The 25,179-nt window shown below is 44.5% G+C and overlaps 2 protein-coding genes across 4 annotated transcripts in view; one reads left to right on the top strand and one right to left on the bottom strand.

Moving 5' to 3' along the window:
- The window catches only part of LOC147101193 (amine oxidase [copper-containing] 3-like), a 39,650-nt gene extending 28,025 nt beyond the window's left edge, over positions 1-11,625 (top strand). For all 3 annotated transcript variants that reach the window (XM_085966417.1, XM_085966418.1, XM_085966419.1), the window contains 3 exons: positions 8,053-8,341; positions 9,709-9,838; positions 10,405-11,625. In XM_085966417.1, the coding sequence (XP_085822543.1) occupies positions 8,053-8,341; positions 9,709-9,838; positions 10,405-10,680 (695 nt within the window). In that variant the 3' untranslated portion in view covers positions 10,681-11,625. The remainder of the gene's footprint in view (positions 1-8,052; positions 8,342-9,708; positions 9,839-10,404) is intronic.
- A 5,709-nt stretch (positions 11,626-17,334) lies between these two features.
- On the bottom strand, positions 17,335-24,791 carry LOC147101192 (glucose-6-phosphatase catalytic subunit 1-like). Its single transcript, XM_085966416.1, has 5 exons — positions 24,487-24,791; positions 21,260-21,369; positions 21,033-21,138; positions 20,503-20,618; positions 17,335-19,707 (listed from the first exon to the last, which is right to left on the bottom strand). Exons 1-5 carry the CDS (start codon positions 24,714-24,716, stop codon positions 19,196-19,198), a joined length of 1,074 nt encoding a protein of 357 aa, XP_085822542.1. The 5' UTR covers positions 24,717-24,791; the 3' UTR covers positions 17,335-19,195.
- Positions 24,792-25,179: the final 388 nt, after the last annotated feature.

The raw sequence follows: 25,179 nt of genomic DNA, 5'->3' as shown, positions 1-25,179 counted from the left end.
TCACTAACACGAGCTTTTCGGAAGTTGCCAAGTTAACCCCTTCCAGGATTGTAGTCCGAGCCTGTTCATACTGTTCTTTCAACTCGTTACACTCTGCTTGCAACAAGTCGTAGAGGTGAACTGGAATACCATCCTGACTTCCTGAAGATTCCTCTTCCTTTGGATCGTTCTGTGTATATTCTAGTTCCTGAACAGCCTCAGGGAGATGTGATTGGTACTTGACCACGATGGCTCTATGGTCGCTCTCTGCTTGAGCGGGCTGTCTCTGTTGTCTTTCCAGGGACTCCCATTCGGTGTCCCAGAACTTTTTCACCTTTTCCATCTCTTGTAGGAGACGGGCACTCAACTGTTCTAATTGTCGTTGTACTTTGACATAACGTTGAGTTCTAGCCCGGTGTTCCACCGTAATGCATCTGTCTGTAGCTTGAACAGACTCAGAATTCTCTGTCTTTACGCACGCCATCGATTTCCCAACCTTAGTCCGTGAGTTCATGTTAATCTTGTTTTTCATACATAAGCTGGACTTATCGTCTTCCGGCTCGGAGTCTGAGCTGCTTGTCTGCACCGAGTCCTCACTCGTCATTGCTTGTCGGTAGTGCCATTCCATGTCTATTTTCTTGATCCACTCCCGTCCCAGAAGTGGTGGTCCTCCCTCAGGTAGTACGTACAGATACATTCGTGGGTGTTCTTTACCCCTATCTCTCACCTTGACTCGTATTTTTCCCAGGGGGTATACATGATGCCCCGTGTATGTCTGTAATACGAATTTTGTATTTCTTAAGGGTATGTGAGAGAATAGCCGGTGATAGTCCTTTTGGTTGATGACGGATACAGCTGATCCCGTGTCCAGCTCCATTCGTACTTGGACTCCCGCTATTTTTAGTGTGACCCAGATCAACTGTAGATCAGTTACTTTACCCACATGGTGTATTCTCAGACTATCCAGCTCCTGGCTGTTTGGGTCTGAGTCTGAATTTTGTTCGTCTGAACTCTTTTCAGCCACCTGATGCACCTTGTTGTACTTTCCTTGTGGTGGTGGCTTCCTTTGCTTGTTGGTCTTCTTTCCGGACCTGCATACCTTCGCGATGTGACCCAGTTTGCCACATTTCCTGCACTCTTGGTTCTTAAACCAGCACTGATTCTGGTCGTGCGTTGTCTTTCCACAACGGTAGCATTTGGGAGTGCTTGTTGTAATTTGGTCCACCCCGAGTGCCGCCGCCTTTAGCTGCATTTCCGCCGTCCCTTTCGCTGCGGCTTCGTGCGATGAAGCTATGAGGACAGCCCTGTCCAGTGTGAGGTCGTTTTCTTCCAGAAGTCGCTTCTGCGTTCCTTCTTTGGCCAAGCCGCATACGAACTTGTCCCGCAGCGCCTCTGTCAAATTCCCTCCAAACTGGCAGTATTTCGCTAGCTTACGCAGTTCGACTAAGTATTCCGCATTGCTTTCATCTTGCCTCTGGGTTCTGGCGTAAAATTTAAATCGTTCAGCCAGCATCAACGGTGTGGGGTTCAAGTGATCCTTCAACACTGTTACGATCTCTTCGAAGGTCTGGTCCACTGGTTTAACTGGTGCTATTAGATGTTTCAAAAGCCCGTATGTTTTTGCTCCCATCGAATTTAACAAAGTTATTGCCTTGTTGTCATCCTCAATTTCGTTGGCTACGCAATATATTTCTATGCGTTCCACATACGTGGCCCAGTCTTCTATTTCTGCATTAAAGTCATTAATATTTCCTCGCTTAGGCATCTTCTTCTCTTTTTTGAGAACAGTACAAGTATTACTTTACTTATTATTAATTTTCTTCTCTCTTCTTGAGAACACACCAGCCTTTCTGAAAAATCTTATTACTTTTCTGAAATTCTTAATAATTTCCAAGATGGCGGTTTCCCGCTTCTTCCTTCTTCTTCGGCGGTTTTCCCGCGAAAAATGGCGGCTTTCCCGCGCTTCTCGGCTCTCCCCGCCCACTTTAATGGCGGTTTTCCCCGCGCTTTTCTGTTCTCCCCGCCCACGGCAATGGCGGTTTCCCGCTTCTTCCCCTGGCGGGAGGGGTACACTTTCCCCCGCGGGCGACGGCCGCTGGCTACCGGTCCCCAGCCTGTGCGTCGGCTTCAGCGCTCTCCGCTGGCTTTCAGACCCCCAGCCCGCGCGTCGGCTTCAGCGCTCTCCGCTGGTTTTCAGATCCCCAGCCTGCGCGTCGGCTTCAGCGCTCTCCGCTGGCTTTCAGATCCCCAGCCCGCGCGTCGGCTTCAGCGCTCTCCTTCCCGCGGCAGGCAACCGGCTCCGGGTACCCCCGATGACGGCGGACAGTTACAGCCTCTGAACTGGCTCTCGGCCAATTCCCGATTTCTCGGCTCTGTCTCACCCGGCCTGCTCCCGGTCTCAGCGCCTCTGGACCCGACTTTGTCTGGCTCCTTTCCCCCTCGACCGTGGTCGAGTGTACCGCCCTTATCCTCTGGTTTTACTCCTTCCTTATTTTCTTTTACTGTTCCCTTACTCACAGTCCGTGGCAGCCTTGCCTCTCTTGTCGATCGGCTCGCTCCTCACTGTGGCAGAAGGGACCGTCAGTGCCTGTTGCAGATGGAAGTTTTCAATGCCAAAATCTTCCTCTTTGCTATCGCTGCAGCCTCGAGTTTTCACCCAGCAGAACGACGAGGGCGGGTGCCTCACTTCGACGCTCCTTAGTTGCTTAGGAACTACTGTTGCCGCAGGGTACGATCGGCCTCGTCGCCATTGTAAAGTCTGTAAGTTGTGCAGTAAATAACTTCAGAGACTTTAGGAGTACAAACAAAACAGGTCTTTACTATTCAGAGGTCTGGGCGATTTCTGCCCTAGTTAACGTATCACAACCCTTATATACTGGTGTGGTCACTATCGGTATTACAGTATACATGAGCCAATAAATAGTGCCACCCTGAAGTAGTGCTCTTAAAGGCGAACGGTCACATTCTATAGTTCCCTTAAAGGTAAACGGTTACATACACAACACATTCAACTCAAGAAATCAAATCAGTGGGAAATTGATAGACTAATAAGTTATACCATGAAGAACTTACAGATTCTTGTGATTTTGATTTGTGATTAAATTGGGTTTGGATTGAGAGATAGTCATGTGGGAGTGAGGCTGCTGAGAGGCCAAGGACTAAACCTGTGGATGAAACCACAGAGTTTCAAATGAAGCTGACTGGAAATGACGAAACGATTCATACAGGTGGGTAAAAATGGAATTCTAAGAATAAACTGCTTGGTAGGAAAGTCAGTGACTAGAAAGTCAAGCTGGTTAATGGAGAGTTGTTGGGGAGTTTTGTGGGCAGAGATCAGTGTCCAGCATTTAGGCAAACGTAAGAAGTGTGGTTTAGAAATAATTTCACTGCTAAATGTAAGACAATGAAACAGCAAAAGAAAAGAGCAACTGAACCCATGGAAGCAGATGAACAAGGTGTCAAGTACACTTACACAAGTGAGGAAGTGTAGGGTGTGAGAAAAAAAACTGCACCAAGACAGTTATCTGTGACATTAAGGGTCAATGGTAAGGATGACATTAAGTTTTAGCTAGATTGTGGAGCTACCTGCAATGTACTTCCCCTCAAAGAGAACTCTGATGCTATGGGAAATACCGACAATCTCTTTCTCTAAAGGAGCAAAGCTGGGTTGAAATAGTTCAGTCATTTATCCAGTAGGCATAGTAGACTGAACTTCATGAGAGAATGAATTACACAGAATATAGAGAAAGTTGTCACACCCCTGTTGAGTGCAAAAACATGTCGGAAACTCTGCAGATGCTAGTAGCTCATACACTGCCATCCTGTAAATGCCTTAATGACTGGTTAGCTATAGAATCAGTGATATATTAGGCAATGAATAATGAGTATGAAACATACAATAGATATGGTGATGTGTTTGAAGGCCTGAGGTACCATGTTGAAGTAGATCCAAGTGTGAAAGCAGTGATGCACTCCCCAAAAGTTTCCTGTTGTATGGAGGGAGTTTCTGATGTCCTGGTAACAATAGAGCTGTACCCTCTTGTAAGTGAGCTCACAGCCTATGTATCAAGTATGGGTACAGTTCTGAAAGTGAACAAGCTGAGAAACGAATACAATAGCAAAATATTGCGGATGCCGGAAATCTGAAATAACAACAGAAAATGCTGCAAACACTCAGCAGGCCAGGCAGCATCCGTGGAGAGAGAAACAGAGTTAATGTTTCAGGTTTGTGACCCTTCGTCAGAACTGAAAAAGTTACAGATGTAACAGGTTTTAAGCAGGTGCAGAGGCAGGGAAAGGGTGAGGGGAGGAAAGAACAAAAGGGACGGTCTGTGATAGGGTGGAAGGCAGGAGAGGTTAAATGTTGCAAATGCGGATGGCAGAATCATCAACAGCTGCCATCTGAAAAAATAGGGGCAGGGGCTATAGTCTGAAATTGTTGAACTCAATGGCCTAGAAATTCAGTTGCGTTTGCGCCCACTTTTTGGCTATAGAGTGGGTTTGCGCCGTAAGTTTTTAACGCCCGAAATTGAGTTCGTCCCTAACATCGGCGTTAGCCGTTAGCGCTGCGCCGGCACCGGTGACGTCATCGGTGTGCACAGCGCCCCGGTTCCAATGATAAACCGTCCCGATGGCCAAATTGAGTTGCGGCCGCCTCGCCCATCGCAGCCGCAAACAGCGTTTGCAAAACGGTGCGTTGCAGCTCCGAAAGGCCGGCGCATAAAGGTGGAGCGGCGGCCGGCCGCTTTTCCGGCGGCCGCCTGGCCGCAGCTCCCTCCCCGGACTCCTGCACCACCCCCCCGCGGCATTGGTGTGTGACTCCCGCGAGCCCGGCACTTCTCCGTGGTGCCGGGCTCATTTGCCGGGGGATTCCATCGGTGATCTCATGGCTGCAGGCAGCTCCTCCTTAAGAGAAGGAGGAGGCCTGCAGTACCCCAGCCTGCCGCACCGCATCGGTTGCCGCAGCGGCAGCTGGGCGGCGGAAACTGACAGTCTTCGCCCCAAACGAGGCGTCCAAACCCTGCAATAGCGCCCGCCGCCGTCTTGGGGCGGCGCTACTGAATTTCAGGCGGGCGCTAGGGGAATCCGGGCGTGCGCTAAATTTCGGGCGCTGAAGACCTGGCGCGGCGAAACCGAATTTTTAGCCCACCGTTCAGTCCAGAGGGCTGTAAAGTGCCTAATCGAAAGATGAGGTGCTGTTCCTCGAGCTTACGTTGAGCTTCATCGGAACAGTGTAAGAGGTCGAGGACGGAGAGGTCAGCGTGGGAGTGGAGCGGAGAATTAAAGTGACAGGCGACCGGAAGCTCGGGGTCATCCTTACGGACTGAACGGAGGTGTTCCGCAAAGTGGTCACCCAATCTGCCTTTGGTCTCCCCAATGTAGAGGAGACCGCATCGTGAGCAGCGAATACAGTATACTAAATTGCAAGAAGTACAAGTAAATCGCTGTTTCACCTGGAAGGAGTGTTTGGGGCCCTGGACAGTGGGAAGGGAGGGGGTGAATGGGTAGGTGTTGCATCCCCTGCGCTTGCACGGGAAGGTGCCATGGGAAGGGGTGTTGGGGATGATAGAGGAATGGACCAGGGTGTCGCAGAGGGAGCGGTCCCTTCGGAATGCTGAAAGGGGAGGGAAGGGGAAGAAGCGCTTGGTGGTGGGATCACGTTGGAGGTGGCGGAAATGGCGGAGGATGATCCATTGAATGTGGAGGCTGGTAGGGTGAAAGGTGAGGACAAGGGGACCGCTATCGTGGTTCTGGGAGGGAGAAGGGGTGAGGGCAGAAGTGCGGGAAATGGAACGGACACGGTCGAGGGCCATGCCAACCACGGTAGAGGGGAATCCTCGGTTGAGGAAAAAGGAAGGCATATCAGAAGCACTAGTATGGAAGTTGGCATTGTCAGAACAAATGTGGCGGAGATGGAGAAACTGGGAGAATGGAATAGAGTCCTTACAGGAAGCAGGATGGGAAGGAGTGTAGTCCAGGTAGCTGTGGGAGTCAGTGGGCTTATAGTGAATGTTTGTCAATCGCCTATCCCCAGAAATGGAGACAGAGAAGTCAAGGAAGGGAAGGGAAGAGTCGGAGATGGACCATGTGAAGGTGAGGGAAGGGTGGAAATTGGAAACGAAGTGAATTAGAAAATTTCATTCACATTGCTTCCAATGTCCACCCTTCCCTCACCTTCACACGGTCCATCTTTCTAACAAGCTAAGCTTATACAAAAACACAATTTACTGACACCCTTCAACATCTCAAAGGGTTGGTGGATGTGTATGCCATTTGACATTGCATCAGCTTCTGACGAATACCAAAGATACATACCTTTAATACGTTACAAGCAGCTTTTTAAAGCATCCAGCAGTGAACACTTGGGGCTCGATTTTCCAAGCCCCGAGGAGGCAGTTTTGGAGGCGGGAGTGGTGGGAAAATTGCAGAATCGGGGGGCAGGATCCCATCCCGCCCCCCCAACCCGCCTCCGTGCCAATGTCCCAGGAGGCGGGTACCCGACTTGTGCTGGGAGTCGCCTCCCCGAGGCGGGAAGGGGATTAGTGCCAATTAACTGCCTGTTAACAGGTAGTTAACAGGCAGTTTTTTGCCTAATCCCTATTTTGAGCCCTGAAGTGTGGGCTGTCCAACGGCTCCGAACCACGCCAAGTTAGCGAGGCGGACCGTCGGTCTGCAGGGGTTGGAGGGGTCGAGATGTCCATTGTGCAGGTGAGTGATGGGTGCATGTGTGCAGAGGTAAGTGTGTGAGGTAAGTGTAAAGTGTTTTAATAAGTTTTACTTACCTTTACTTTCTCCTGCAGGCTTCCTTCCTTCAGTTCTCGGGAGTCCCTCAGCTCACCGGCACAGAAAGCAGAATGGCCGCTGAACTGTGAAAATCTGCAGCCTCTGCTTTCTGGCCTGGAGAGATCTCTAACTGAGCCTGAGTAGAAGGACTCAAGTTAGAAGACAGATTGTCAGTGTTTGACACCTTCACAGAGCTGTCAAACGCTGATTTTTCATCTGTCAGAAGCTCTTGACAGATGAAATGTCAATCACTGACATCACCAGTAACCAGGTGTCCCTTAATTGGCCTGCTGAGCTTGCTGGGCGGGCTTAACAAGGTCAATCAAGGGAAAATAGCGTGGGTTGTCCACAAGTCGATGGAGGTGGGACTACAACCCAACAAGTGGGAGTCCCGCCTCCAAAAGCTCCCCATTGACAAAATCGAGCTCTTGATCTCTGGTAGGTCCTTTCATTGTGTAAATACCATTTCCCCATAAATATTGTAACATATCTTTTTAATAAAAATCAAGTTACAGTACTATATATTCCCAGCACCATTCAAGTTTAACATACAAATTAATTTATTCGTCATTGAAGGTGCACGAAGACCTGACTTCACACGCAAGTGTCAACTTATCTAAGAATTGAGTAGAGTAGAACTGAGGCTCACTGACCTGCCAAATTTCTGAACGCACATTTTCAGTGACATATGCAGTTCATTGTGTCTGCACGTGTGCCAGCTCTTTGAAAGAACTATCCAATTAGTCCCACTCCCCCGCTCTTTCCCCATAGCCCTGCAATGTGTGCAGAAAAGTAGCAGTCCGATGAGGAGGCTGGAAACTGCAGAACAAGATTTAGAAAATAACATGAAACTAACCATTGTTAATTGGATTGGGTGTCACGGCATTTTGGATGAAAACTTGATAACTATTTCGGGGTTTTATTACAGAATATGTCTTCATATGAAGACAGCTACTAGAACTAACAACTATGAACTATTTCTGTTATAATGCATCTTTTGCATGCTATGGAGCAATTTTGTCTTTGCAACAATGCAGAATATGTAGGATAACGGCAACCTGTGTGCATTACAGCTTTGCACTCATTGCAATATAAAGGCAACTGAGGATTCAGAACAGAATGAGTTGTTCCAAGATCTTTTGTCAGTGGTATATTGATTTATATTCTGAATATTATGAATGCATATTCCAAAACCAGCTTTTGCTTGGAATAGCTGGAAGATGAAATACAGTATTGTCATTTTTATATTTTTGGTGATCATCGTTTCATATTTACTTTTTCTCCTGTTAGGAACAATGAACTCTTTTGAAACAAAAGATGTGGAATATAAACTCAAATCAGTCCCGTGGAAAAGTGATCAGAAGGTACATGTACCCACCATGAAAAAGCAGATATTAGGCACCGAAAAGGAAGCAGCTTTCAGAGTCGGAACAAAAATGCCCAGCTATCTGAATTTTGTAAATTTGGATAAGACAAATCAATGGGGCCATTATCGAGGTTACAGGATTCAAGTGGTAAGCTTCAACCCTGACAGTGTGCCAGAAGAATGCCCAGAAGAAAAAGGCATCTCCTGGCAAAGGTATGGCACATTTATCTCCTGGTCATTGACTATTACCTGCCTGGCACTCTCGCCCTGCCAGGCTACAAAAACAATGCGACTGATTTTAGATTTCTTGCAATAGTAAACTATGTTGGTGCTGGTTATTTATTTTTTTGTGTCACTTATAATAAATACCCTGTTTTCGTTGCATCTGCAATGCTATGATTTTGCAGAAGGGAGATGTATTAGTAAATGTGGTTAATTTATATATTCATATACTTACACACGATTCCATTTATTCAAGAGCTTTAGATTTCCCTAGATATCACCATTGGATCAGGAATAGTACTGTGTTTATTAGACTATAGGGAAGGACATAAAAAGAGACAAAATATCATGTAAACTAATTGATGCTCCATGACTTGCTCATGAAAAAAATGGTGTCGCTTTGTCTTCCTGTAACACTCTCTGCTTGTCTGTCACTCATTATCTTTTCCAATCTTATTTTCTGTTTGCTTTCCACTTTGTTTCCTCCTTTCTCTGTTTGCCTCTCACACGCTTTCACCTTTGTATCTCTGTATTTGTCTATGACCTACTTCTGACTCTCTTTTCCTTTGTGTACGTCTTGCCTTTTCTCCTCTCTTCTTTGTACCTGTTACTTTTTCTGTCTGCTTCTCACACATTTTCGGTCTTCCTCTCTGTATGTCTGTCTTTCCGTATTACTGGCAATCTCTATGCCCCTTTCATACTTTACCTTTTTCTCGGCAATGCTGTCTTCTTTTCTGTGTGGTCTTCATTCCTTCCTTTTCTTCTCACTTGTCATGGGGACTCAAGGGCAGACTCAGGCTTCCAAGCTTCTGATAGCATCAGACTTTATCGCTCTTCTCTCTAGGAACAGGTAGGTATGGGGATTTTGCCATCTTTTTGCTTTTGTACAAAGGGGAGAAGAGAGGCTGCAGGCCACCAGTTCATTCCATCTCCATTTGTGCCAGATATTTGAGGCCTATATTTCTGCGGCCTTACAGATGGAAAGCTTTTAATAATACAGGTAGACCGAGATAAAGGAAGACTCATAGTAATATGGTGCCCGCTCTTCTGAGACACTGTTGATAACATTGAGGGAGTTGTGTATTGCATCTGGTCTGTGTTAAGCTGGGTGTGGAGAGTATGGATGCAATGTGGAAAAATGTTATATTTCTCAGTAACGCCTCACCTCGCACATCCTTCATCCAAGGAATAGAACTGGTTGCATCCTTGGAGATTTCTATTGACTGGACAGTAACACTTTCCCAAATAAGGGGATAGCATAGAGAAGGGATAGGAAGGAAAATATGGTACACCACCATTTGAATCTGTGCAAATTCTAGGGACAACATGAGTTAATAATGTTGTTTCTTCTATTATAGGTACCAGTTAGCAGTGACAAAATACAAAGATAAAGAGCAAAGGAGCAGCAGCATCTACAATCAGAATAACCTCTGGCAGCCTGCTGTTTATTTTGATGACTTTATTAATAATGAAAGCATTAAAAATGAGGTTTGTTTATTTATACGTATAAATAACTTGTTTGGCTGTGGAGATATATTTGTCCAGGATCTGCAGAACATGGATTACAACCACGATTCCCCACAGAAAGTGAGGAGTGGTGGGTGACAAATCCCAGGTTGTTCTTGCATGCCCGATGATGTTTAATAGGTCATTGCGCTGTGCAGTGTGGTACTAAGCCATGCAGACCACAAGATCTGTGTTGAATTAGCTGATCTCAGCAGCAGTTGTGGTATTATCATTGGCTTCATCACCTCTGGGCTAAAGAGGGCAAATTTTGTTAGGCCTCCATATTCTGATGAACTCTGCTGAAACATGCTCGTGTGTGATGCTAGAACTGGGTTAGGCCTCGATGTCTTTACTGCTCACTAACTAAGCTTCCTGCTCCTGAAGGATGGCCCCACTTGGGTGAGGTACTGGATAGGGACTAAGGAGCTGTACTCTAGCAAGAGTCAGTATTTCAGGAAAGGACAGAAGAAAATGAGTGGGATTTTCCTTTTAATGGCGAACATGCCAATCGGTAACAACACTCCTATTTTCTTTATGTTTATAAACAGGACCTGGTAGCCTGGATTACAACTGGCTTTCTCCACATTCCCCATGCAGAAGATGTTCCCAACACCGCCACGGCTGGAAATGGTGTTGGCTTTGTTTTAAAACCAGTCAACTACTTTAACAATGACCCATCTGTTGACTCTCAAGACGCTGTCTACATCGATCCTTCCCAGGAAGCAGAAGGATGTGAGAACAACCCTGTGGCATGTATACCAGAATTTGCTTCCTGTATACCTAATCTCCCACATTTTACCTATGGAAAAGACAATGAATATTAGCTATTTATAGTCAATATGACTTAATTACAGCGAGTAAGCAAGCTAACTGAGACTGACCACCACTTTCAATTAAATGGACTAATCCTATCCTATATTTGTTTGTTGAGAAATAATTTTTATAGGCCTACTTGAAACTTCTCCAGCTCTAATCATTGGGGTTAGTTGACTTCATATACGAGTTACTTTGTTATATTGCTGTTACTAGTCCTAATAATCCAGCAACAAATGATAAAGGCAAATAGAGGGTAGATTTCACAAACTCCTGCTCTCGACACAGAACATTGTGAACTGGAAGTGGAGAGGCTGGTGGGCCCCACAAGATTCTTTATCCATTAAATTTTAATGGGCAGGAAATCCTGCCAGGGCTGAGTGATCTCCGTGCACAAATTCCAGACATGCGCACCTGATGAACAAAGCTCAGCACCAGGAGCAAAATTTGTAAAATCTACCCTTAGATTTATTATGGTTGAAAACAACTTTACGTTTACTAGCTCACAACCTGGCCAACTTCTTCCAGCCTTGATGGATTGCTTAATTGAAAAGTTGACACGTACGAGCACGTCTTTAAATGCTCAAACTCAAGTTGATATATCATTACAACACAACAGAAGATATGTCCTAGCCAGTGGTTAGATACGGTAAATGTCTCCAAAAGTGAGGCTGGCCGTACAAATTATGACTGATTGATTTATTGTAACTGACTAAGTTAAATTTAATTTTTGTTACAAGGACTTCTGCAACTTTTACAATGTTTTGGGAATTGCATTCCAAAATCGTAGCTGTTCATTATTGAGCCCAATAGTTTCTAGTGACTGGATAAGTCAAATTCTGTTTTTGTTACATGTGATTTTTGAATCTTTCCAAGACTTTTACTGGTCTTTTGGGGATTGACTTCCATGATTCTGTCCATTTATTCTTCCTAATAAAGGATTAAGTTATAAGTGAGTTACGCCCAAGCTTCGCAAAGGACGATATTTATCATTTCTCACTGTTGGTTTAAGTTTCTATTTGTAAACATTTTTATAACTTCATTTTTATATAATTTTTTAATACATTTTAATGTTTTTATATTACAAGCATGCCAATATGAAAGAAACCCCTAGAATGATAGTGTAATACTTTAACTGATAAGAAGCAGTGGAGGAAGTAAAAATAATCCCGTGGGTTTGTGTGCTACGTACTTCACAGTGTCACAAATTGGATTACTTTGGCATATGCCAATAATGCCATGTTAGATATTCTATTTCTACTACACATTAGCATGTCACTTTACTAAAATATATACAAAGGAATAAATAACTGTATAAATGGAGTTATGACCCTCATCATCTGAGGTCGTGTGACATTATCAGTATTACTTCCTAGTTATAGAACCTCATCGCTGGGGAGGTCCCATCTCTGGTAGTGACCACTGTTACAAAGTGCAAAGTGTTTTTGTTACTACTGGTAATACTGCAGCAGGGAAACGATCTTCAACAATAATGGCATCCGTAGGTTGGAAGTTCCTATTGATTAACAGGTCTACACTTGAATGATTGGACCCACAGGGTTTCTTGTCCGACTTCAGTTGGCACTATGGAAACTGACGTAAGAAAACTACTAGGCACTTGGTCTAAGCGTTAAACAAAGCTTTAATCAACTGTTTTACAACATGGAGGTCTAGTTGTGTCCTTCACTAGTTCCTGTTAAGAATGTCCTGCGTAAGCTGGGCCCGTGCCCAAGTATTTATACTCTCCCTGGACAGCGCCACCCGCAGGCCGCTCAGTATTATTTCATAAGTCTTTCTTTCATGAATGACTGATTCATGTCAGAAACTATACCGTGAACTGCCATTTTCTGGAGGAAAATTGACATCTGTTAAACGGTGATCGTGCGGATTGGATGGATTTCCATTGACAAGATAATGTGATGCAGTCAACATAAAAATGCTTTTGTTGTACCTGTGGTAAATCAGGATCCATTCCATGGACCTTGTGTTATATCTTTGTACACTGATTTTCTTTGTTAAAATAAAAGATTTTCTTAAGAAACAGATGAAAAATAAACCACAGGTTAAAAGAAAAAGAGTGACAATCTTCATTCAAACTTGATTGCTGATTTTCTGGCGGGTTGCTTGTGATTATCTTAAAGAACGCAGTCGTCCCAGTGAAAGAAAAACAGAAATGAAGCCAGATTGCCTCAATTTTTCTTTTGTTTTATGCAAAAAATGTGTAACATAGAACCTTTTCACTTTTCTGTGTATAGGAACTGTTTCCTATGCAGTATGCTATAAAATGAAGAGCCTGAGATACAGCAGGGTGTTTCCTGCTATGTTTATAGGTTAACAATACTTTCTGGCTAGTAATCATGCCTGGTTATGTAGTGTTCGAGAGTTCTGGTATACCTGTTGTCATGGTCACCATATAAATGACGCAATCTTGTAATATGAATATAATTCATTTACCATTCAGATAGTTTCTAATCAGGTGTATAATGTACAGGTGAAATCTATTTGACAGGGTCTTGAAACTGTCATGACCAGCTTATAAAAATTGTGTGAGATCTGAATTTCAGCTGCCGTCTTTGATATTCAGCAACCGCACAACATTGTGCAGTAATATCACTATGGTAACAACTTAGTGCAACATCATTACATGGTGACCATTCCCCCTATATCCCTCCCCCTCCGCCCCACCCCCAACCACGAAAAAGAAGTTGATGTAGAGGAACAATTAACACCAGCTGCTAACATACATGAATATATAATACCATCATTGTTGGAGAACTGAAAGGGGATTAGGAAAAAAATTCATAAGCTCACCTTTTTAAATCGGATGTCCATTCGTCATCTGGTAATGTGATTGTTATGAGGTAAACACATCATTATCCACCTGAGGATTCAGGGCTGGTATGGACTCTTGGGAGTGTAGCCACATGTCAAAAACAGTACAATATAAAAAAACCTGATGAACCTCATAGTCTTGTCTTTCAGCTACAGATGAATAGGATCCCCATCACAATAAGGGGCTCAAAATGATATATAACAGATTGGTTGAGCACAACAGTCAGATTCTGCTTCATGAAGGCTTGAATCATGTAGAAAAGCCGCCAGGATTCCTGGCTTATGATCACTATCCAGTGATCCGGCTGGAAATGTATGTGAGATGCTAAATAACAACAGAAAATGCTGGAAAAACTCAGCAGGCCAGGCAATATCCGTGGAGAGAGAAATAGAGTCAACGTTTCAGGTCGAAACCCTTTGTCAAGACTGAAGAAGCACAGGAAATGAAACAAATTAAAAGGCCAGTTTGGGGGCTGGGAAAGAACAGAAGAGAAGAGACATTAAGAGGTATTCAAAACCAGACGAGATGGTGATAGGACTAGTGGAGACAAAAGACGGCTCTAGATTAGGTGTGAAATGCGCTGACAGAATGGGAGACAGCTGCCACGTGGGAGAGAAAAAAAGGGGGGGAGGGCCAAAACAAAGGTGTGGATAAAAAATATAAGTAAAAATGTAATGGGGGCCGAGGTTATGATCTGAAATTGTTGAACTCGATATTGAGTCCGGAAGGCTGTAAAGTGCCTAATCGGAAGATGAGGTGCTGTTCCTCGAGCTTTTGCTATCGTATGTGAGAAGCTGTTGGGTATATGAAGAATGGCTCCATGAGTGAGGCGCTGGGGCACTGTACCCCAGCTTAAATCAGCAGAGGTGGGGAAGAAAATGGGAAAAATATAACAATTTTAAAAGCAAGTTCAATTCGACATCTTTGAGCCATGTTTTTGAAAACAGGCTCATTCTCTGATACAACAGCAATTATTCTCTTCAGGAGGGGGCACTGTTCTCTAACACGACTGTAGTTCAAGTGTTTGCAATGACGACTGCAGAGTAAAAAAAAGAAGCTGGTTGAATGTTGGGCAGACTCCAGATGGCTCACTGACACTGAATTATACAGGAAAGATTTAAACCTGGAAATTAAGGTGAGCAATGTGCACCAAATTCCTCTCTGATAGTTTAATGGCGGCGTTAATCCCTTTATTTTAAATGAATTCATAGTTCCCCTTAAAATAGAAGAGAGCAATTTGATGCAATTAGGCTAAGCATTCATTTTATAGTATAATAATTCACAGTAATTTCCAGATTTTATTCTCAATTATATGTGTAACTACCAGTTAATAAAAATCAACGGAACTTCCTGTATAGTGAGCTTGTAACAATATTACATCTCTTCTGTTTTCAAAAGACGTGATCAACGAGGCTATGAGTCTGTTTACTTCTAGAAGATGTAATTCATCATTAAGGTACAAATAGCTTAATCCATGCAATCACACCCATCTATTGAAGTCATTAAGGAGGCTAGAGTTCAGTTAGTTTTTATCCAAATAATTTTTCAATGCTTTTGGCAAATGACCATGAGGTACTTCTAAAGGCACAGAAATCAGTAAGTCAGCGCCAGAGAAATATTAGGTTACTAGTTCCACATAGCACCTTTTGGTTTATGAAGTAGAACCATATTCTGTCCCAGATATTTCAACATAGGCTAAATCAATACGGATACAATTAATGCAAAAACCCTCAACAAAGCACTCGGCACGTGCATGACGGGGAATTCTGCACCCACCCCCCCCGACAGAGAATTTCCGTCCACTAAGAGCTGGGTGTCTGCAATTCTCCAATATGCAGACCCAGAGTGCATTGGGAGCACCAAAGTGGAAAATCTCCCCTGTGATGACTGTTCAGTAGGAATTATATATTTGAATCAGACATTCATTGCACATTTTAAGTGAGTAGAACAAAAATGCTAAACAAAGGCAATGTAAAGCTATAACAAAAAGAGAGAACCTGCAGATGCTTAAAATCTGAAATGAAACTGAATATACTGGCAACACACAGCAGATTCAGCCGCTTCAGTAAAACATAGAAACATAGAAGATAGGAGCAGGAGTAGGCTATTCGGCCCCTCCTGCCTGTTCCGCCATTTAATGAGATCATGGCTGATCATCCAAGTTCAGTACCCTGTCCCTGCTTTCTCCTCATATCCCTTGATCCCTTTAGCCTTAAAAAACATATCTAACTCCTTCTTGAATATATTTATGAAGTTGGCCTCAACTGCCTTCTGCGGTAGAGAATTCCACAGGTTCACCACTCTCTCTGGGTGAAGAAATTCCTCCTCATCTCAGTCCTAAATGGCTTACCCCTTATCCTTAGACTGTGACCCCTGGTTCTGGACTCCCCCGCCATCGGGAACATCTTTCCTGCATCTAGCCTGTCTAGTCCTGTTAGAAAGAATAGATGGGTCAATGGTTCAGGTGTAGACCCTTCATCAGTTGTGAACCCAAAATATTAACTAGCCTTTTTACAGATTCTTCCTGACCTGCTGTGTATTTCCGAATGGCTAAGTTCATGAATTTGAGGCCCCAATCATGCACACATTGGGAAATTGAATGCACCCTTCCCCCCAAATGATTTTCCATCCATTAAAATGAATGTGGCTGCTAAAATGCAGGTGGTGCTACATGATGTTAAGGTGCGGGGGGTGCGGTGGGTGGGGGCCATGTTTGCCACTTCACAACATCATCCCATAGGTCAGCTTTTCAGGATGCCGAGAAGGAGAAGGAGACAGGCTTGAGGCCATTTAACATTGTCACTGGCTGTGTCAGCCCTTTGCTACATGACAACTACAACTGGCCCAGCAGCAGATAACAAAGCTCTGCTTCTGGCTCGCTGAAGACCCAGGCAATGCCAGTTAATTTAGGTCCTGCGTTCTAGTGTGGGCAAATACATCCTGAGTGTAATAGCTTTCTGCTGAAGGATAAGCATGGTGGTTATATTGCTGGACTAGTAATCCAGAGGCCTGGACTAATGATCCGGAGACATGAGTTCAAATCCCACCACGGCAGCTGGAGAATTTAAATTCAGTTAAATAAATAAAACTGGAATAAAAAGCTAGTACAGGAAACTTTGTGCTATCCAGCACCGACGGGACCGAGCTGTTGCCGTCCCATCAAAACTGCCGGACAAACCAGCGCTAATGTTGAAACATACGGAGATTTTGAGCTCCGTATCTGGCAACAAACCCTGTTGCTTAGCAACAGCTTCTAAACAGTCGGCCGTACTCTCTGTAGCGTCTCTGTAGCTTAGCAACAGCTTCAGCGAGACCTTGCAGAGCCTGACTGGTGAAAAAAAAGCAACGAAAAGAAAAAAAAACTAACGAAAACGGCTCCTGATTTTTTCCGGTGGCTCGAGTATTCCGGACAGTTAACCTCCGGATAAACCAAAGTTTCCTGTATCAGTAATGGCGGCCATGAAACTACTGGATTGTCGTAAAAACCCATCTGGTTCACTAATGTCCTTTAGGAAAGGAAATCTGCTGTTCTTACCCGGTCTGGCCTCTATGTGACCCCAGACCCACAGCAATGTGGTTGACTCTTAACTGCCCTCTGAAATGGCCAAGCAAGTCACTCAGTTGTATTTAAGAAGGCGGCTCACCACCACCTTCTCAAGGGCAATTAGGGATGGGCAATAAATGCTGGCCTTGCCGGAAACACCCATGTCCAGTGAATGAATAAGAAAAACTGCCCAGCTGGTGTTGCTGCACAGCTGGCCTATAGTAAACAATAAAACAAAGTCATTCATAAACTTAACTCCACAATAGAAAGCAGGGAAGAAGCACCAGCATTTGTCAACTTTTTTATTGGAAAACTTTCATAATATAATAACCAAATCAAACATTACAAGTTATACAATGATAAGAAACTTAATCACCATCATTTATTTCAAATACATTTTTATTCTTGTCGTGTACTTTATACCTTTCCTCAAACAAAAAACACAATCAATAAAAATAAATAAATAACACTTCAAGATCTTGCCATGCTCCAAGGGTCTAAAATTCAAGTATTTGAGAAGCCACTGTCCAAATGTTAAAATCATGGAATATGACCCCTAGAGGTCACAGGACTGAACCCTCCTCTTAAATAGGCAGAGTCGCTCTCTAATTTCACAAGGTGGTTCAATCATTGGGAATGAGAAGGGATGGGAACCATTGCCATTTTTAGTTGTATGCTGCAGATGGGACAGATGCGTCACGACTGCCCCATTGCCTATTAGCTTTCCCTTTAGATTGCTGTGGATTAAATACACGTCACTCTACTGCACTGTTACCTTTCACATAGAATGCATGGAACTCCACCACAATGTGGGACATATAAGCCCCGATTTTAACTCGGGGCAGGAATCGGGGGTGCGGGGTCTCAAGTCTAGCCCCCCAAGAATAATCAAATCTCCCAGGCCTCATTTGAATGCGCTGACACTGACCCCCAGTGAGAATGATGTCACCACCGGTGGACTAGAGTCAAATTCCAGGAACCCACAGAAACAGCAAGAGAAGTGAGAAAGGTGCAAATGGATAAGGTTTGCTACTGAGAGGAGGGATGCAGCCCAGGGTAGAGGAGGCCCAATGTATCCTTGTGGAGCCAAGAGGAGCAGGAAACTATAAAAGTGTTTTTTTTTTAATGAACATACCTGGGCCTCCTGTGGCCAGGATGCTGCCAGCTGCCAGCTTCCTCTGGTGGGTACGAGACTGTGCAGGCCTTGGTCAGGCCTAGAGTTAAAATAGCGTGCGTGTCCCAATGTCATCATCAGGATGCGACTTTGCCACTCCTCTGGGGCGGGCGGCCTTCCTGTGCCTGAATTCTGGTAAGTTAAGATGGGGAGGAGGGGGCAGGAACATATTGGGAGTACAGCGCCTACAACACCCAGCCCCCACCACCACCTTAACCCCATGCCTGTACCATTCCCTCCCGGCAGGGCAGCTTAAAACCAGGCTTATATTCCCACATTATAGTGATCATGGACAAATCACCCCTTAACCTTCCATCCCCTCTATCCCCTCATCCTATATCTCCTATTAACCACCATATGAAATTTAAAAAAACATTAAATACTGCCTCGGATGTTAATCAGCTACCCAGCATTATGGCCAGGAAACCTTTGGCGAGTTAGTGGTGATTAGGTACTTTAAAAGATACAGGCCCCGAGGAAGTTAAAATGATCCAAATTGGGTAAGACTGGCCTCAAAAAGAAATTTCAAATTGCCAAAGTGAACCGTTTTAAACTACCACTTCCATTTCACAGTTTATAGCAAATGGTAATAATTATTTTAAAACACTCCTACAGCATTCCTCTGTCAGATAGTTCAACAGAGGTGTTAACGCGTTTAAATTAAATGCTGTAATGCCGCTGTGAAAATAATGGAGGGAGGAATGCCATACAAAAGAATTCATCTTTTCTCCAACAGTCATCTCCAGCTATCACCTGGGAGTTGACACGTCACTGCAAAAACCTTTAGTTGGACTTCATTCTACCTGTGCGTTCTGCTCTGGCTCCTAAAAATTATGAGGAAAGTGAGTGTTGATCGGAAAGCTGAGCAGCATCTCTTGTGTGGTGTACATGAACCAGTTAAATGTAGACTGATTTTTTTTTAAGGTCCTCTGACTCCGCACCCAATTACCTGTGATTACGTTTCACCTCAGAAATCTATAGAAGCTTCTTCTCCTGCTGGTTTACAAGTTGTGACACACAGTACGGAACGAATGCCACGGCCGCCAGAGGCACTGCGGCACTTTTACAGAAAGACAGTAAATAAAACAGGAATTCCCTCTGTGTCGGGGGCTTCACCGAATCAAACAAGTGCAGCACGATCAACGACGCCACGATGCAACTTAGTCTGAAGCTGAACTGCCGGCTCCTCTTTGCTTTGCAGCTTTCTGTGTACATGGGGGAGTTGAGAGCTAATCCCAATCCAAACAAGGCTCCCATGTTCCTGACCAGACCAGCAAAGGGAGTGCTGTCGATGTGGATCCACCCTGCTCGGGCGCACCACCGCTGGGCTTTCTCCACCGACCACAGCAGGTCCACTCCCAGCACTTTCAATAGCAGGTAAAAGCCCAGAGCGAAAGAAAACAGGAAGAGAGTGATCTTCAGATACTTCTTGAGGGTTGCATTGTAGATTGCTTTAATTCGACCAAACATTTCAGCCACGACCATTCCTGAGCACAAAATGGTACCAAAGTTAGCATTGAAGGAAATCAGTGAAGTTCCTCAAATCAGTACAAAGCCTCACGTTTATGAATTAACCTGAAAAGCTTGTGGAAGAAAGGCCTATATTTATATATTACCTTCTCGTCAAGGCCACTATTTTCTGGTGACTGAATAAGTCAAATTCTGCTTTTATTATGCTGGATTGAAAGGTTTTCCGTGACTTTTATGGGCGTTAAATTCGGTGGCCGAGAAATTCGACTTGCGTCCAAAACGGGTGCAAAATCGGTGGAGTGAAGGCCCGCACCAGAAGTGCCTTTAAATACCACCGGTGAACCGCAGGCGATAAATCAATGCCCTGCTCCAGCTCACCACTTGAGGGGGGAGGGGGGCGGTGTCAGGAAATTGGCAGCAGCTTCGGTCTGGGGGGGGGTGCGGTGATGCAACCCTGGGGGAGGCCTCATAGGCGCTGGCAGCAGGCCTAAGTATTTGGTGGTGCTGTTTCAGCGACGAACATTAGCCAGGGTAGATATATAGAGGAGCAGTCTTCTCCATTAATTCAGATCATAAAAATACAATCACCGCCAACTGCAAATATCTGCAAACGTCTTTATTCAATATAGGCCACAGTAGAAAGCTAAATTAAGATTTATAGATTGTGCATGACATGGTGTTATTTGCATTAGTTATGATCTAGTACTTATAGTTTATCAAGATAAAATACTAATACTCCGCTAGTTGAAATATTAAAGAACCATTCTATCTTTTATTGAATTTTGCGATTTGTAAGTAATGCGTCCACTGACCTGAAATGACTCCCAGGAAGACCTGATGAGGGAAGTGAGTGGCCACAAACACTCTGGATACACAGACACAGACCTGCATCACCCAGAATACTGTCCAAAGTACAGCACGAAGACACCTGTAACATAAGGGGAGGCCTCAGAGCAAAATAATGCTGAGTATCAGTGTTTAACTAAATCTCCCGGCCCGATTTAAATTCCGGTCCAGTTTTGGGCGGGTGAGTCGTGGTGACTGGTGTGAGTTTAGAAACTCACTGCTCCAGAAATGAGGCCGAGGTATTTTAATGCCTGGGCCTCATTTAAATCCCACCAGCCGACTTCCATACTTATAGTTTTGGGTACCCCCACAAGTAGAATCATCCTCTTGAAACTATAGGTAACTGTGATTAAGCTGCACTGTGCATGTTGATCAGTACTCTCGTTCAAATTCAGACAACGATGCTTATTTAGAAAGTAACTATTCCTGCCCGTAGCTTTGTACAGCCTGAGATTGCACATCTCAAGTACCAACAAATCCAGAATGTGAGACTCACCGGTTTTGGACGCAATGCTGCTTATTCTGAAGTGCGCTGGTCAGAAATGCTGTCACCATCACATACCAAACCCCAGCTGATCCCATGGCGTGGCCCGAGGGGCTTCCTGAAACGGGACAAGGTTTGGGGTCAACTTTACGTCATCAGGAACGCTGAAGGAAATCTAATCTTTGGTTTATTAAGATCTACGGTTTGTATTATTTGGAAGTGAGCTGGTCTCTCAGTACCTGGCCCTGTTTCGCAGGTGATGGGGTATTGCTCTAACACAGGAACAGATGAGTTGCCGTAGTAGGAAGTTTCATGAACCCACCAGTAAGGTCTCTGGCCAAATAATATCCTACAAAAAAAAATGAGAACAAATTTTCAGAGATGAGGAGAAATGTTTTTTACACTGCGAGTTGTTATGATCTGGAATGCACTGCCTGAAAGGGCGGAGGAAGCAGATTCAACAGTAACTTTCAAAAGAAAATTGTATATATTCTTGAAAAGGAAAATTTGCAGGGCTGTGAGGAAAGAGCAGGGTAGTGGAACTAATTGGATGGCTCTTTCAAAGAGCCGGAACAGGCACACTGGGCCTATTGGCCTCTTCCTCTGCTGTGTCGTTCTAGGATTCTATGAATAGACTCACTGTAGGACGCTGTCTATAATAAAAAATAATTCCCTTCAATTTTTCATCTGATGGTGATACTCATGCTGGGGTTTGTTTCCACTCTTGCTCAAGTGGATGAGCAGAGACAGTGAGTGTCAGCAGGCTATTCTGTCGAGGAGAGTCGCGGCCAAGCCGGACCCTTTCCTCACCGCACATCCACACATGCACACTCTCCAGTAGCTGCTGCCTTTGGGACGCATACAAAAAAGCTCAGAGTCGTACTGCTGCTAACTCCTGGCCCCCACAAAAAAATTATATCGAACTGGTGAGCATTCCTTGGTTGGGCCTCCTCTCCACTATCGCGGTGCATGGCACACACTCCGATCATTTACCTAAACTGACACTCGGGGTCCTAGGACATCAATTTGCATATCGAAAGGGGCCTGCTGCCTGAAACAGACAAGTGCTTCAGGCGCCTCGCCTCGCAGTAGGCCCCTTTCAAAATGGCACCCGCCGCATCTTTGGGGTTAACGGACCCCATTTTGAGGCCGTTACTGCCCTGTTAACGCCAGGCGATAGAAGTTAAAATGGACCCCCCCAGGCTGAGACATCTCACGAACTTGAACAGAATCAGACTTGTTGCCCGATGTGAGTTGCAATCTGAGCTCCTGGTGCGGTGGAAGAGAGGGTGTTGATTGACTTTTCACTTGATTCATGACTTCTTATGAGGCTGCTCAGGAGTGGAGCTGTAAGGCATGCGGCAGCTGTAACTGTCAGCACCCATGGGGTCGCACGGATCTGGAGAGGTCAGGAGTCAGAGGGATGGCTGCCCTATCTTCACATCGCCGTGCCTAGGCTCCAACTTACAGGCAGCCGGCAGGAAAGGGTGATTGGTGGGTGGGGTAGGGTGGGGGTGAGCTGCTATTTCTAGCTCAGAGATACTCAGTGCTATCTGCGTTCCGCGAGTTTACCACAGCATATGACTGAACATCTAACATGCCAAAGTGACAATAAAATTTTAACGTACGCCAAACAGGGTGCAAGAAACGTAAACAAATCGACACCTGACACTCAAAAAAAAGTAAGAAAATATGCACCCTTCATAAGAGGTGTCAGCATACATTTGTGTGTGTGTGTGGGCGGGGGGTGAGGGGGACATATATGGCAGGAGAATGGGATATGGGCATAGCTGAAGCTGAGGGAAGTTCCATGAGGAAACTGATATGGGAGAGTAGCCTTTGCTTTAAGCTGACAATAGATAAGTCTGAATGGAGAGGGAAAAACATAAGAACATAAGAACATAAGAAATAGGAGCAGGAGTAGGCCAATCGGCCCCTCGAGCCTGCTCCACCATTCAATAAGATCATGGCTGATCTGATCCTAACCTCAAATCTTCTATCACTCTGCATCCACCCGAACCCATGTGATCTCCCGGGAGAGGCGAAAAACCAGATAAAGACCCAATGGCCAATTTGGGAGAAAAAAATCTGGGAAATTCCTCTCTGACCCATCTAGGCGATCGAAATTCTTCCAGGAGATCACTCTGTCCCTATATTTTCTACAGTACTTACCTTCTGTAAAGGCGATCTCCACCCCAGCCAGGAACAGGAATAAAACCATCTCCTGAAATCTAACAGAATTAGAACACAGTAGGAGCAGAACAAGGCTACATGGCCCCTGGGCCCGCTCCACTACCCACAGGGCCATGACCATTCCGAACCCAGACTCATGTCCAATTTCCTGCCCGCTCCCCGTAACCCTTTATTCCCTTTACTTCTAGGAAACTATCTATTTCTGTTTTAAATTTATTTAATGATGTAGCTTCCACAGCTTTCTGGGGCAGCAAATTCCACAAACCTACCACCCTCTGAGTGAAGAAGTTTCTCCTCATCTCAGTTTTGAATGAGCAGCCCCTTATTTTAAGATTATGCCCCCTAGTTCTAGTTTCACCCATCATTGGGAACATCCTCACCGCATCCACCCGATCAAGCCCCTTCACAATCTTATATGTTTCAATAAGATCGCCTCTCATTCTTCTGAACTCCAATGAGTAGAGTCCCAATCTACTCAACCTCTCCTCATATGACCACCCCCTCATCCCCGGGATTAACCGAGTGAACCTTCTTTGTACTGACTCGAGAGCAAGTATGTCTTTTCTTAAGTATGGACACCAAAACTGTATGCAGTATTCCAGGTGCGGCCTCACCAATACCTTGTACAACTGCAGCAATACCTCCCTGTTTTTATATCCCAACCCCCTAGCAATAAAAGCCAACATTCCATTGGCCTTCTTGATCACTTGCTGCACCTGCATACTAACTTTTTGAGTTTCGTGCACCAGGACCCCCAGATCCCTTTGTACTACAGTACTTTCCAGTTTCTTGCCATTAAGATAACACACTAAAATTCACAAAATACACTTAAATGATTTTTCTCCCACTTAGCAAAACTCCAACAGCACTCAATGCACAAAGCACTCCGTGCACCGCACTAGCCCCTCCCCTTTTATACCCGGATTCTACTTCCTGTTTAAACTGCCCAAGAGTTTAAAAAACCCTTAAAAAATTAAACTTACTTCAAATAATTGACTTCTTAACACACTAAAATTCACAAAATACACTTAAATGATTTTTCTCTCACTTAGCAAAACTCCAACAGCACTCAATGCACAAACCAGGCATTTTAGCCAGTAACTTGGTCTTACTGCTGACAGGAAAAATTGAGGAGACAATAATTACCAGGCAGTCAGCATTGCATGCACACTGTACCTCAGTCCCACCCACCCAATGTTGCATGACATTCAAAGCCTAGAATTCCTTTAAAGCCTCTTAAGACATTCGATGGAGCTTCTCAGAAAATACTTACCATTTAAAGATGAGGTTGAGCCAGTCTCCAATGACTGCCACCCAGATGAGTTTGACGCCCACTGCTTCACACAGGTGGAACCAGATGGGAAAGAAAACAAAGAAAGTGTTTCTCAGGTCGGCAGCAAAAGAGATAAAAGTGAACCAGCTCTGGGAGTCCTTGTAATTCAGCTGTAGATACTGCACCAGTTCTACCCCGGAGCTGTGGAGCAGGTCCATCCCAGCGTCCATTCTCTACACGTTCAGCAATCGTCGAAGAGTCCAGCGAAGCTGCTTATTCTTACCTTTACCGCCTCTCAATTTGTTGTCTCAAACTCGCTTTTGTGGGTCAGTTATATACAACCACCAGCAAAACAACACATGTGCAAAGAGTGACCTTTGGACTTGCAAAGTTGACCTAAAGTCAATGAGCAATGTAACATCAGTTCAAACTGACGCAAATGTGCTTAGAACATTCGTATTGAAAATGCCTTCACTATCTGGCTTATTGATTCATCAAATAAGCTTTGAAATTGGACAATAAACAGCTGATTTTAGCTCAGTCAATTCAGTGCAATTGTTTTATTATAGTTTTCTTTTCATCTTTGTTAGACTTTGAAGTGACTAAAAGCTCATTTTAATATTAACTACAAATGTGAAAGGCCCGCAGTGTTTGCAGCAGAGTATCCGGTAACTTCGTTATTAGATCCTCTTG

Source organism: Somniosus microcephalus, chromosome 24 (assembly GCF_052327205.1).
Source record: "Somniosus microcephalus isolate GS21.2 chromosome 24, FLI_Smic_1.0, whole genome shotgun sequence".
NCBI lineage: Eukaryota > Metazoa > Chordata > Chondrichthyes > Squaliformes > Somniosidae > Somniosus > Somniosus microcephalus.
This window is presented reverse-complemented; position numbering and strand designations above follow the sequence as displayed.